Source organism: Chrysochloris asiatica, unplaced genomic scaffold (genome assembly GCF_000296735.1).
Source record: "Chrysochloris asiatica unplaced genomic scaffold, ChrAsi1.0 scaffold00034, whole genome shotgun sequence".
Classification (NCBI taxonomy): Eukaryota; Metazoa; Chordata; class Mammalia; order Afrosoricida; family Chrysochloridae; genus Chrysochloris; species Chrysochloris asiatica.
Genome location: NW_006408552.1, coordinates 13,735,000 through 13,749,414, shown reverse-complemented (window position 1 = coordinate 13,749,414; position 14,415 = coordinate 13,735,000). Strand labels below are relative to the sequence as shown.

The window sequence follows — 14,415 nt, the reverse complement described above, 5'->3', positions numbered from 1 at the left end:
GGGTTTCTGAGGCTGTAAATCTTTACGGGAGCAGAAAGCCTCATCTTTCTCCCATGGAACCGCTGGTAGTTTCGAACTGCTGACCTTGAGGTTGGCAGCCTGACTCGTAACCACTATGCTACCCGAGCTCCATATGTATATATTTAATATGTATGTATATGTGTATATAAGGTAATGGCAGTCCTGGTTGTGTCACCCGCAGGTGCAGTACCACCTGATGCTGCACATGCAGATGCAGCTGTGTGAGCTCTCGCTGTGGGACTGGATCACTGAGCGGAACAGGAGGAGCCGAGAGTGCGTGGACACGTCGTCTTGTGAGTACCTGCGGCTCCGTACATACCATGCTGGTACAGAGAGTCAGGGCTGCTTCACCTCAAGTAGGAATTGCCTCCAGGTGGTTTCAATTTTAAAAATAAAAAACAACAGTTATTTTTTAAATAAAAAATAAGTAATTGCTCTTTCCAGATTTTGTAAAGACAGACAACTGAAAGTTGCTCTAATTTTCTCAATGTTAGATATCTAGTTTGTTATTGAATCCTATGTTGGAATTCAGGGTACTCATTTTTAGCAGACAAAGTTTGCTTTGGATATTTTGAGGGAGAAAATTGTAGATACAGTTCATGTTGTACTTTCTTTCTTAACCCGTAAACATGGTAATAACTCTTAAATTATTTTATGGAAAGATGTGTGGTGAGAAATTTGCATCCCTCAAAATCTGGACGCTTATCCCCTGCATTTATCTTATCATTGTAGGCTAATATTTTAAAGTAAGGATTGAGTCCATGCACTGTGGGATGAGAACTCTAGTTTATACCATCTAGCGTGATCATCCTCCCCAAACGAGGAAGGCAGAGTGTCAAGGGTACAGTTCACATAACATTGATTTCAAATAAAAACTTTTAATTTTTAGCCTGTAATGATTCATAGCAGCCCCAAGAATGAAGACCTGGGTTTGAGTCCCAGCTCTGGTGTGAGTTCCAGCTGTAAGGTTTGGGGCAAGTCAAGTGCCTCGCAGTCTGCATCCTCATCTGTAAAGTGTGGGCCTGCCTGCTTGGAAGGGTGCTTGTTGGTAGGGTGCTAGTGAGGACTGCAGAACTCTGTGGAGGTCAGACACAGTGCTCAGAGAGAGAGGGCCCTGAGGGAAGAGGGACTGCAAGCCTTGACTCAGCCCAGTGGATGGCTGTAAAGGAGCCCTGCTCTCCTAGTGCTTAAGTGTGTGGCTGCTAACCTAAAGGTTGGTGGTTCAAACCTTGCAGTAGAAAGATGTGGCCATGTGCTTCTGTAAAGATTATCGTCTAGGAAGTCCTGTGGCACACTTCTACTGTGTCCTGTGGGATCACTAGGAATCAGAACTGACTTGATAACAGTGGGTTCAGCTTTTGGTGTTTTGGATGTGTTGTTGTTGTCAGGTGCCATTGAGTCAGTACTAACTCCGAGCAGCCTTCTGCACAACAGAATGAAACACTGCCTGGTCCTGTGCCAACTTTATGGTTGTTGTAATGCTTGAGCCCCTTGTGGTGCCACTGTGCCAATCTGTCTTGTTGGTGATCTTCCTCTTTTTCAATAACCCTCCATTTTACCAGGCATGACATTCTGCTCCAGAGACTGGTCCTTCCTGATAACATGTCTGAAGTAGGAGAGACATGTATTTGAGTTCCCCATGTATTAGGCTAATTAAAATCAGACCTGTTATTTCAAAGATAGACCAAAGGAAGGCAGTTATTCTGAATAGTGTGTCAGCATCTTACTTGCATTTCCACCAACCAGACAGGGATTTGTTCATGTCAATGTGTGTGTGTTGGAGGAGTCATTGTAGGGGTACCTGTAAGTGGAACCGTTGTTTAAACCCTCGCATGCACATGCACACATGCACACACACATTCAAGTTCTTGAGATCCCCCAGGTTATAGAGTTGGTAGTATAAGCGGAGGTGATCTTGTTTGTTCTCTTTGAGAGATAGGTTGGAGCTGTATCACTAAGCTGTTGTCAGGTGCCATTGAGTCAATTTCTACTCATAGTGATGCCATGTGATGTCAACAGTTAAGTGCTCAGTTGCACACTGAAAAGTGGGTAGTTTGAACCCACCCAGTGGCTCCATGGGAGGAAGTCCTAGTGATCAAATCCCCTAAAAATGACAACTTAGAAAGTCACATGGGGTTGTTGTGTGTCAGAGTTGACTCCACAGCACCTACCACCACCACCATCTTTGCTGAGAATCTGACAGGCTTGTGTAACATCACATACTCATGTACTGAAATCTGCCTTAATGTTTACATGTACTTGAGTAAAAATTTAGAGAAATAATTTTTTGTTTATTTGTTTGTTTTTCCCCCAAGGTCCTTATGTTATGGTCAGTGTTGCAACAAAAATTTTCCAAGAAGTGGTGGAAGGTGTGTGTTACATACATAACATGGGGATCATGCACCGGGATCTCAAGGTGAGTGGGGCAGAGAACTGGTTGAAAGTAATGGTGGCTTGGGGCCCTGGCAGCTCTGTGGCTAAACCTACCATTTGCCCTGAAGAAGAAAGAGGTGGCAGTCTGCTTTCGTAAAGGGGCATTCCTCCTCTGCCCTACAGGGTAGCTAGGAGCATCAGCTCGATGGCAGTGGGTTTGGGCTTCCTCACCGAATCAAGGGAGATGCCACCCCTTAATTCATTGACTTCAGAGGTTGTCATTTCTTTCCTCATTGTCACACATGTAGATTTAGAACATGAAAACAGCTTAGATTTAAAAGAAGTCATCTTTGAGTATTCAAAAGTTTTCTATGAAATATGAATACTGTTTTCTAGGTAGTTAGAGTTGTCTGGTTACTAATTCACGACACTATGTGTACTTAATGCTGACCAAAAAATAGAGGCTCATATATTATTTGCAGCTTTACAAGCAAAACTGTTTCTGTCTGATGCATTGTCAGGGAAATTTAGCACAGGGAATTCAAACTCATAGAAGAAAGAGACTTTGAAACATCTTTGAGCAGTTGCTACTGTGTGTTTCTGCATTTAATAAAAAATCTGATGACCATTCCAATTTTTATCCACAAAAGCTTGTCAAGAAAGAGAAGGGTGTATGTTTACTTCTTTGGTAAAAGAGTTTTAGAGTAGTTTGCTTGCTTTTCAGGCAGAAATGAAATCATAGAAAATGCATTTAACATAACAGGAACCCAAGCAAGTCAGGAGTCAGATCACTTTATTACTGTTTTTTGCAGTAGCTGCAAGGATCCATAGTTTGTGCATTTGGAGTGCACAAGATGAGTGTACTGGCGTAGCCCAGCACATGTGGGTTACTGAAAGCCCATAGCCTCATGAAACCTGGTGGTCTCACTGCAAGAGGCAAACTAAGTCATAGTAATTGTACACAGAGCTCCAGATCTTCACGGGGAGAAGTCCTCTCAAGTGGTGCTTGTGTTTCTCACCGTAGATATTACGGATGTGCCTTTTACAGATATCCTCCAGGGATAAGGGCTTTTGCGACAGCTTTACGAGGGTTTCCCTTAAGAGGTGGAACTCTTGGAGCATGATACCTGCAGGGAGAATTCCTTGGTTGTTGGTCAGCCTCAGAGGATAGGAGCAGTAAAGTAACCTGGCCAGAAGGGCCACGTCTCGGAGGTTGGCACTGCGCTGAAGGTACATGTAAATCGGAGATTCCCCATTTCTCGTTAAAATGTTAACATTTGCTTCAAATTCAAGCAAGAGATTGATTATTACCTCTCTGCCTCCAAAACACGCCTCATGCATAGCTGTCTGGCCTTCGTGGTCCTGGGCATTGACTTGGGCTCCATGAAGGAGTAGCAGACGGATGCAGCTGACTCCTGCTGCCAGCAGCCGACCGGCCTTGCTGGATGCGGTGCACACCGCCAGTTTGAGGGCCGTGCTCCCGGTGGATGAGACTGCTCGGTTCACGTTTGCGCCACAGGCCACAAGCGCCTCCACCATCTCCTTGTTCAGGACGTCTGCGGCCATGTGAAGGGGGGTCATGCTGGACTCATTGGTAGCATTGACCAGGGCACCGTTTTGGACCAAAATGGAGAGAACTAGGTGGGTCCCGTACGTGGTGGCCAGGTGCAGGGCTGAGGGCCTGTTGCTGTTGTCCACTCGGGCGTTCACTTGAGCTCCATGTTCGCACAAGATGCGGAGACACATGACCGCGTTCTTTTGAATGTCAGTCAGGATTCTCTGGACCCGGTCCCCTGGCTTTATCTCTGTGGGTGACGTGATTGGCCAGTGCAGCAACATCAGGTGAAGGGTGGTGAGGCCCCGGGTGTCCCTAGAACAGGTATTGGACACAGGTTACACCAAGTTCACACTCGGAAGGGCCCTGAGTTAGGAATTAGTGCTGAAGAAGACAACATCTCTTTAAAGCCACACCTGACATTCTGTGTTGTTTCTCAGGAGATCATAGTTTGGGGGGACTGGGGGGGTGACATGTAGCACAGCATGGTAGTGTGACGGGGAGGGGAGCTGCAGCCTCCATTAGCAGCCTGCTCCCTGCGTGTGCTCCTTGAGGCCCTTCAGGACTGTGTGTGAGCTCTTTCTGTGTCTCCACTGCCTTTCTTTGCACTGGGCTGATAAATAGGCTGTTGACTCAAATATGATCTGCTGTTACCTCAGCGTGAGTCACCAAGGGCCACAACCCGTATTCACCTGGGTCTTTGTGGCTCTGTAGAGTCCCTGGGTGGTGTAAATGGTTCATGCACTCAATTGCTAGCCAAAAGCTGAAGGTTCAAGTCCTCTCTGAGGTGACCCAGAAGAAAGACCTGCTGATCTATAGACAGCCATTGAAAACCTTATGGACCAAACGGTTCTACTCTGACACAGCTGGGGTCGCCATGAGTCCGAATAGACTGGACAGCACTTTGCTTAGAGGTACTGCATCTGCCTTTTGACCTGACTCGCTCTCAGTGGATGTAGACCAGATGACAGGAGTTGACTCAGGAGCCCCAGAGTCATACTGAAGTTTGTGAAGCCAGCTCTGACCTGGGTACTGAAACCTCTCAGGACTGCCTCCTAAATGCCTTGATTTTGGCAGAAAAAAGCAAGAGTTTCTGATGAAAATCAGATTGCTGTGCTGAAATGAGGGGATGATGTTCAGTTTACAGTTGTGTTTGGGATGTGGTACAATAGCAGGTAGGCCCAGCCTTGGCAAAACAGTCCAGTACAGAAGACAGACATGAGCCGTATTTTAACAATTCAGGAAATCTTACAGATGGACTAGAGAGGCATGGAAGTCCAAATAGTATTTATTGGGCACTTCTGTCAGGCATTGATTTGTTGTTGTTATTGTTAAGTGCCATCGAGTTGGTTCTGACTCATAGAGACACTGTATGGGGTTTCCAAGGAGTGGCTAGTGAGCTTGAACTGCGAACCTTGTTGTTCAAACCAACTTTGCAATCCAGTGCATTAACCCACAGTGCCACGCCAGGCATTAGTTTAGCTGGTGAAAACAGAAATAACTAGTTGCTGTCGACTTGATTGTAACTCATGTTAGAATAAAACCATGTTCCATAAGCTTTTCCATGGCTGATTTTTGGGAGTAACTCGAACTACCAATCTTTCTGTTAGCAGCCCAGCGGGAACTGTGGTGCACATATGAATCAAACCCGCTGCCACGGAGTCGTGTGCAACTCACAGGGTGGAGTCACACTGGCCCATGTGGCTTCCAAGGCTGTAAATCTTCATGGGAGTAGATAGCCTCATCTTTCTCCCACAGAGTGAGTGACTGGTGGGTTCTAATTGCTGACCTTGTGATTAGCAGCTTAGTGCGTAACCCATTGTGCCACCAGGTCTCATAAGTGGTAAGAAACTTACGGTTCCTTTCATGGAGCTTATTTTTAGACCTAACGTAGATTGTTAAACTCCTTCAGGGCACTGACCATGACGTAATACAAGGAGGCTTCAAAAAGTGCATGAAAATGTTATTCAACAATAACGGAATTTTCCCATACATTGATTGAAGCCTCCTCGTACGTTTCTAGGATGCCTACTGATTACATGGCTAAGCCAATAGGTTCTTTTGTTATTTCCAACTACTCAAGAGTATTTCATGTAGGAGGTAAAGGAATTGGTATATTCACAATGTGATCAATTGTAGGCCATAAGCTGAGAAGACGGTATGAGGCCAGGCATAACTGGAAAAAGCAACGTCTAAGTCAGTCATATCCTCAGAAAGAAATAATGACCCATCCTGTGCACCTACCTTACTTCAGGGTCAGCACCGTGCTCCAACAAACAGAGCAGACTTTGGGCTTTGCAGTACTCGGCTGCCAGGTGAATGGGGACGATAGACTGTGTCTGCTGGTGGGGGAGAAAACAACAGAACATGTTACAAGTCAATGTAGGAAAGACAGTGTGTGGCCCCATGCCATTTCAGAGGTGAAACATGTAGCTCGCATCCAATTGGCTCAGTATTTTTCTAGTTGCTGCTGCTGTTACGTGCTGTTGAGACACTGCCTGGTCCTGTGCCATCTGTCCATTTGCTGTTGGGTTTGAGCCCATTGCTTCTGTCACTTTGCCAGTCCATCGTCCTCTTTTTCAGTGACCCTCCACTTTCCCCAGCATGATTCCCTTTTCCAGGGACTGAGTGCAGGCCCCTCTTGACAGCATGCTTGTTCAAAGTACAAGAGATGAAAGCTCACCGCCCCCTTTTCTAAGGTGCATTCGGGCTGTACTTTTTTCAAGACAGATTTGTTTGTGCTTCTGGCACTTCATGGTATGTTCAATATTCTAGTTGTTAAAATTGTGGTGAAGTGCTCAGGAGTTGGTTCCAACTCATTGCAACCCTGTATTGGGTTTCTGAGGCTGTAAATCTTGTGGGAGCAGAAAGCGTCCCCTTTCTCTTGCAGAGTAGTTGGTGGGATGACTGAAAAAAGCCCAGTGAATTCCAAATGATAAATCCTGTGTTTTACAGAAATTCAAAGTTACTGAAGCAACAGAAATTATTTCCTCAAAGGTTTGAAAGTGGATGCCTGGGAAGTGTTCTTAGTGTAAAATGAATGGGAACTGCTCTTAAGTCACTTACGGCAACCCTTAACCCACAGGGTAAGCAGGTTGTATATTTTTCAGTGCTGTACTTCAAAGGAGTCCTATCAGCAGTGAGACAGGCGTTTTTAGGGCGTTCAGAGATAACGCAACATGTGTTTTCTCTGTGATCTGCAGAGCTGTTTGTGCCAGTTCTTAAAATGGATCTTTGCAGCCTGAATACAAGGTAAGGGGAGGGGATCAGGTAACTTCCTTGGGGAAAGAAAAACCATGAAAATAATAATCATTGTTTAGAAACTTAGAAAATGAAAATATATATTAAAAAGGGGTGGAAGTGTAATTCTATCACACAGACATGCCCACCCACTGGCATATTGGAGAAGATGACATTTTCTTGCATCAGGCGAGGTGGTCTGCTACCCATCTGTCCATGTGTCTGACTGTGTGGCTTGGATGTTGCTGTGATGCTGGAAGCTTTGCCACTGGTCCTTTCAATACCCACAGGGTCACCCTTGACAGGTTTCAGTGGACCTTCCACACTGGGACTAGGAAGAAGAAAGAGACGGTCCACTTCTGAAAAAGTAGCCACTGAAAACCTTAGCAGTGCCAGAAAATGAACCCTTCAGGGTGAAAGGCACTTAAAATAAGACCCTCAACAAAATGAATTGACACAGTGGCTTCAACAAAGGGCTCAAACATAGCAGCGAATATGAGGATTGGCCGAGCAGTGTTTGGTCTTAATGTATATACACAGGGTTCCTATGAGTCAGACCTAACAACAAGGAGGTGGAATTTCCTCTTAGACATCACAGAGATTTTCTGAACGTAACTGAGCAGAAATGAGGGTACCTGGTTGAGCAGTAATCTGTAGCTCAAGGAGTTGGCCAAAATGGTTATGGGCTGGTTGACGGGGTGACTTTTGAGGAGCACCTGGATTGCAGCGCAGTCTTCCCTCAAGATGGCGTCGTAAAGTTTCTTGTGAAGTGCTTCTTCTGGTGGGGCTTCTTCCACAGACGCAGAGGTGCTGTCAACACCTAGGCCTCTGGTGCCCCTTCTGGTTATGTTTCCCATGAGAAAAACTTAAGGGTCTTATGAAGACTTAAGCATCCAGGGAAACTGCCAAAACGGAACCTGTCAGTTTCAGACTCTTTGTGATGGATGGTTGCTTCTGTTCAGTTCTAGAACTGTCCTAGGATTGTTGCTTCAAAGACTTTCCCATGAATGCAGTTCATTTTATGGTGAGTCAGACTTCACACTTCAGTTTTTTTAATGTGCCTCTATAGCACAGAGTGCTCAATTATTTTTTAGGCCTTTTTTTAATCCCCATTCACAGAAAGGTAACCAAACTTTCATCGTACATAAAATATTACTTCTATTTTCTCTTTTAATTCAACTATAAGGAGCTCTGGTAGCATAGTGGTTACGAATCGGGCTGCGAATCACAAGGTCAGCAGTTGGAAACTACCAGCTGTACTGCGGGAGAAAGATGAGGCAGTCTGCTCCCGTAAAGATTTACAGCCTTGGAAACCCTGTGCGGGGTCGCTATGAGTCGGAATCGACTCCACAGCACATAACAACATAGTTCCAACAGCTAACAAAATTTTTTAAATGGAGGGACTTACATATTAAAGTAGAAAATTACATTTAGATAAAGTAAAGTAAGAAAACAACATTTAATTTAAATATTTTTTAGATTTTAGTGGAATCTCTTCTGCTCTCCCACCCTTCACCAAAATATAGGTGTAGCTTTTCACTGGCATTGGGCTATGTTGGTTGAGAGATGACGTGTCTTTAACGTTTGCTTAATTAAAGTCAAATGTGCACCTTCCTAATGTGACCTGTTGTTGTTGTTGTTGTTATGTGCATTTTGTCAATTCCTGGAGCCTTGTTTTTCATCAATGCCTTCAGTGTAGCTTGAACTTCTTCTTTGAATAACATCAGTTCTTGATTATAATATACTACATCTTAAAATGGTTGAACATTAACCTATTTATGTATTTATTTTTAACTTTTATTGTGAATTATGTGATAGTTTACATGGGAGAACATTAGCTTTACATTCATCCTATCTTATATCATTACATTTCCATGGTTACAGTCCCTTCCATGCATCATCAACCAACCAAATGTTATACCCTGCAAGCCTGTGCCCCGGTCGTCAGCACACAGCCCCTCTCCCTCTTTGGACTAGCGTTCCCAGCCGCTCCATCTCTCCGTGTCATCATTTCTGCCTCCATCTCTGGATAGGGTCCCGCACTCCGCGCTTCTCCCTAACGAATTTATTTTTGGTTAATGTTCTGTATTTCTTTCATCTTTTTTTGATGCTGCCTGTATCATTTATTAATTTGCCCATAGAATTCTTCAACATTGCAACTTGTGGTTTGAGTTTTTCTTCATTGCTTTCAGCTTGAGAAATGGTGAGTGTGTTCATCCCTTTTGATCTTGTAAACTCTTTTTTTTTCTGTCTTTTTAATGACCTTTGGTTTCTTCATGCATGATGTTCCTGATGTCAACTTTTCATCTGGTCTTCAGTAATTAGTGTTCGATGCATCCAATATAGTCTTGAGATAGTCTCTAAATTCAGTACCCAAGGTTGTACTTCGGTTCTCATGGACTTGCTTTAATATTCTTTAGCTTTAAGTTGGATTTGCAGATCAGCAACTGGTGTTCCACAGTTGGCCCTGGACCTCCATCATCTCCTTCCACAGATGCAGCTGATTTGATTCCTGTATATGCCATCCAGTGAGGTCTGAGTGTGTAGTCACTGTTTATGTTGTTGAAAAAGTGATACTTGTAGTGAATAAGTCGTCATCTTGCAATATTCTATCATGTGATGTCCGGTGACACTTTTACTATTACCAAGAACATATTTTCCAACTACTGATCTTTCTTACTTTGTTTTTATTTTTTTGCATTCTTATCACCAGTAATTATCAGTGCATCTCAGTTGTATGTTGGATCAATTTCAGAATGCAGAAGTTGACAAAATCTTTAGTTCTTTCATCCTTGGCATTAGTGGTTGGTGTGTAAATTGTTATGGTTGTGAAGTGCTGTGGAATCAATCCCAAACCATAGCGACCCTGTATAGGGTTTCCGAGGAGAGACTGGTAAACTTGAACCACCAACCTAACGGTTCAAAGCAACTTTGCCGTCCAGTGTATTAACCCATAGCGCCATACCCGGACTGCAGTATGTAAATTCGTTAGCCCCAAATTTAGAATCACCTGAGGACTTTTAAATAATAATATCGGCATCCACCCCTAGAAATTATTCTTTTGTTTGTCTGGGACACTGGGGTTTTTGTAAAACGTGATTCTATGTGTGCAGAGTTTGAGAATTACCATTCTAATGTTTAGTTTTGTCAGCACTATTTGCTCCTGAATTGAAAACTCTTAATATCCACAAAGTTTTACTGTTTAAGAAAACCAGGGAACGGACTCATTCTTTTTGTTTACAGCCCAGAAATATTTTTCTTCATGGTCCTGATCAGCAAGTAAAAATAGGAGACTTTGGTCTGGCCTGCACAGACATCCTACAGAAAAACTCAGACTGGAATAATGGAAATGGAAAAAGTAAGACTTTTTGGGTTTTTTTGCCCTTAAGAAAAGAGACATGCTTGAATGTCAGTATTTCAAGAACATCAAGGATTCATAAGGAAGAGTAAGGCTAAAAGCCGCTATTATTCCCCAAGGAGCTAAAGTGCCCTGCTTATCCTAAGTGTTCATTAATGTTGACAGTATCAACAATGAAATGTTTACTACGTGGGTTTTCAAATTACAGGAATGCCAGCGCACACTTCCAGGGTGGGCACTTCCTTGTACGCATCCCCTGAGCAGCTGGAAGGCTCCGAGTACGATGCCAAGGTAGAGGCAGTTGCATTTTTCTTTGTTTCTGGGCTTACTCTGTATGTGGAAAGCATATGTCATGGAGGTCCTCTTGTGGTACAGGTATGTTTGGCGATCACCTGTCCTCACAGGGCTCACTTTTTAACTGGATCTGACTGCTTGGCTCTTTAGATGGTTTACTATTTTGATGTCTTTGTTTTTAACTTTTCTTTGTGATTTTTGGTGAAAGTTTACAAAACAAATTGGAATACTATGAAGATACTAAAAAGTTGTAATGAGTTAAGAAAGATAAACCCATGGTTCCATGAAGGCTGCCAATTGTTCCTTGAAGGACTGTTAAAGTCAATCCTTTTTGCAAAATAACAGCTGAGTTCATTTTCTTTTGACAAACCGTTCAGCTTTTCTTTTGTGATTGGGAAATCACCATGGCTACCTCTAAAACTCTAGAGACTGAACCCTTCCCCCAAAACTCCCCAGGAAAAGTAACACAGATTGATGCAGTGGGCTTGTGAGACTTCACCAAGGAATCATCATTAGGCATGGGGGCAGAGCTGATAGCAGAGCGGGCGTAGTAGATGGTGCATGCATGGATATAGGCTTGTCACTTCCTCAGTCTGTCGGGCTCTGGCCTGGACTTCCAAAACCTGAGAAAGATGGTTGTAAGGTAGTGATTGCTGCTGGTGGTGAGCGATTATCCTGTCACCTCTCACACAGGGCAGCCAGCCTGTTGGGGGGTGGGGGAGACTCTTGCTCATGGAGGTGACTGTCCTGTTCCAAAGGCTGGTGCGTGGAAATGGAAGCATTGTTGTGGGTATTGCATTGTTACTGAGTTAACTCTCCTCCTTTTCCTTTTGCAGTCAGACATGTATAGCCTGGGTGTCATTCTGCTGGAGCTCTTCCAGCCATTTGGAACAGAAATGGAGCGCACCCAAGTCTTAATGGGCTTACGAACTGGCCAGATACCTGAATCGCTCAGTCAAAGGTGTCCAGTTCAAGTCAAGTATATCCAGCAGTTAACCAGAAAGAACTCATCCCAGAGACCTTCTGCCGCCGAGCTACTGCAGAGTGAACTTTTCCAGAATTCTGGAAATGTATGTCGTTTTATTGTGCTGAGAAAAATATGAAGCTTAAAATAGAACTTATTTATTTAAACTCTGAGTCCTATTTCATGAGGAACCAGGGGAGCCTAAGTTTTATGGAAGCAAACATTGGAAACTCATCCTCAGAGTTCCCTAGCAGTATACTAAGTTTAAATGTCAGTAGCATAACCTACTGTACCATTGCTATCAGCTCCACCCCAGCAACTCTATAGGACAGAGTAGCACTGCCCCATAGGCTTCCCAAGGCTGTCATTTGGTCACTTAATCAGGGCTCCTATGCCAACAGCATACTGGTGTATTCATATTTAAGTAAACCAGTGGACTCCCTTCCAACTCACTGCTCTAAAAATTATAGGCTGCAGTTTCCAGCCTCACTTTGCTAAGTCAGTGAAAAGGTTTCATTCTCCCCCACCCAACTATGGTATATCATCTTTTGTTTTTAAAAAACAAAACAGTATGTTTTTTTGCCAAAGTTTACACAGCAAACCAGGTTCTCATTTGACACTTTCTATACAAATGGTGCAGTGACATAAACTTTTCAGAGTCAGCATGCTCTTCATTAAGAACCATTCTCCTGACTCGTTTCCAGTATTCTTGCTTCCCTGCCCTCTTACCTTCTCAACTTTGTGTTAGAATAATTGTGAACCTCATGGCCCCAGCTAGATGGTTAATATCCGAAATGCCAATCTATTGTTTCCGGAAATGGTAACCTTGGGACAGTTTCATTTCAAGGTTAAAAAGGTGTTTTCAGGGTCTTCTAGTCTCAATTGGTCTAGGTAACCTTTTATAAATTGTTTTGGAAGTATTGTTAGCTGCTAGTCAAGTGGACATGTACCAAAGGATAAAAGACTGCAATCATGCCAGGAGGATAATGATTCGTTAACAGACTTGGACAGCAGCAACATGATAGGGCACTGATACCGTGACAGGTACCAGTCATTTACATAGCGACTTGTAGAATGAAGTACTTATTGAGTTTACTTACTATAACATTCTGACTGGCATTGTTTAACTGCGATAACAGAAATTCATGCATCTCAAAAGTGTACTGTAGATTTATACTGTCTGTATATTTTAAAGTATAAGAAGTAGCCATTTTAATGGACCTTAAAATATTTTCTTTATAGATGACTCTTACCCTACAGATGAAGGTACTGGAGCAAGAAAAAGAAATTGAAGCACTCAAAAAACAGCTGAGCCTCCTCTCTCAGGACAAGAGAGTTAAGGATGACATGAAAGTTGGAAGTGTCCCTCTCTAGCCTTAATAAGGATATATGACGGGGCTACAAAAAGTTTGTGGAAAAATTGAATTAAAAGATAGATTTTTTTCCATGAACTTTTGAAAAGCCCCTTGTGTAAATACTATGGAAGTGGACTTTTAAAAAGTCTTACTCTACTGGAATGTAAATTTCTAATCTATATTTGGCTATAAATGGTATAATTAATTATATTCAGTAAGCCTATTGAAGACTTACTAAAATTCAACTGCTCCTTTCTGAGGGAGCTCCTATGAGTCAGCATCTTAAATTTGTTATTGTTAGGTGTTGCCAAGTCAGCATAACGCCCGTGTGTACACCAGAACAAAACACTGCCCTGTCCTGTGCCATCCTCACCATCGTTTCTGTGTTTGAGCCCGTTGTTGCCGTCACTGTGATCACTTTACCAAGCTTGATGTCCTTCTCCAGGAATGTCCAAAGTACATGAGATAGCCTCACCATCCTTGCAGCTAAGCATCCTAACTGTACTTCTTTTAAGATAGATTTGTTCGTTCTTCTAGCATTCCATGGCTTATTTAGTATTCTTCACCAACATCATAGTACAAATACATCAAGTGTTCTTTCATCTGCCTTATTGTCCAATTTTCACATGCATGTGAGGTGATGATGGCATGGCTTGGGTCAGGCATATCTTAGTCGTCTAGCATTGCAGTTTTTTCATACTTTCAAGAGGTCTTCTGCAATTCATTGCCCCGGTGCAGTCAGTTATTTGATTTCTTGACTGCTGCTTCCATGGTGTTTTGCAGATCCAAGCAAAAGGAAATCAGCGACAACTTCAGTATTTTCTCCATTTATGATGTTACTTATTGGTCCAGTGGTGAGGAATTTTGTTTTATGACAAGGTGTAATCCATACAGAAGGCTGTAGTCTTTATTTTTCATTAGTAATGCATCAAGTCCTCTTTGCTTTCAGCAAGCAAGGTTGTGTCATCTGCCTATCATGGGCTATTAATGAATCTTCCTCCCATCCTGTTGCTGGTCTTCACTGATTATTTGCTCAGCATAGATTAAGTATGGTGAAAGAATACAATCGTGACACATACCTTTCCTGATTTGAAACCACACAATATATACCCTTATTTGGATGATGACGGCCTCTTGGACTATCTTCCATCATCACAGCCACATGGAGGCCACCACAGTAGTGGATGCTATGCTGGTGTTGAGTGCCATCGAGTTGGTTCCAACCCATAACAACCCTGTATAGGGTTTCCGAGGA

General features: G+C 43.1%; 2 protein-coding genes across 2 annotated transcripts in view; one reads left to right on the top strand and one right to left on the bottom strand.

The window, feature by feature from the left end:
- EIF2AK1 (eukaryotic translation initiation factor 2-alpha kinase 1) overlaps positions 1-13,179 on the top strand; it is a 33,653-nt gene extending 20,474 nt beyond the window's left edge. The window contains 6 exon segments of the mRNA XM_006878412.1: positions 203-314; positions 2,337-2,437; positions 10,433-10,547; positions 10,756-10,838; positions 11,678-11,911; positions 13,048-13,179. Coding sequence (XP_006878474.1) covers positions 203-314; positions 2,337-2,437; positions 10,433-10,547; positions 10,756-10,838; positions 11,678-11,911; positions 13,048-13,179 — 777 coding nt within the window.
- On the bottom strand, positions 3,319-8,046 carry ANKRD61 (ankyrin repeat domain 61). The gene is made up of 3 exons (XM_006859760.1): positions 7,825-8,046; positions 6,194-6,291; positions 3,319-4,264 (listed from the first exon to the last, which is right to left on the bottom strand). The coding sequence occupies exons 1-3, from the start codon at positions 8,044-8,046 to the stop codon at positions 3,319-3,321; spliced, it is 1,266 nt and encodes a 421-aa protein (XP_006859822.1).
- Positions 13,180-14,415: the final 1,236 nt, after the last annotated feature.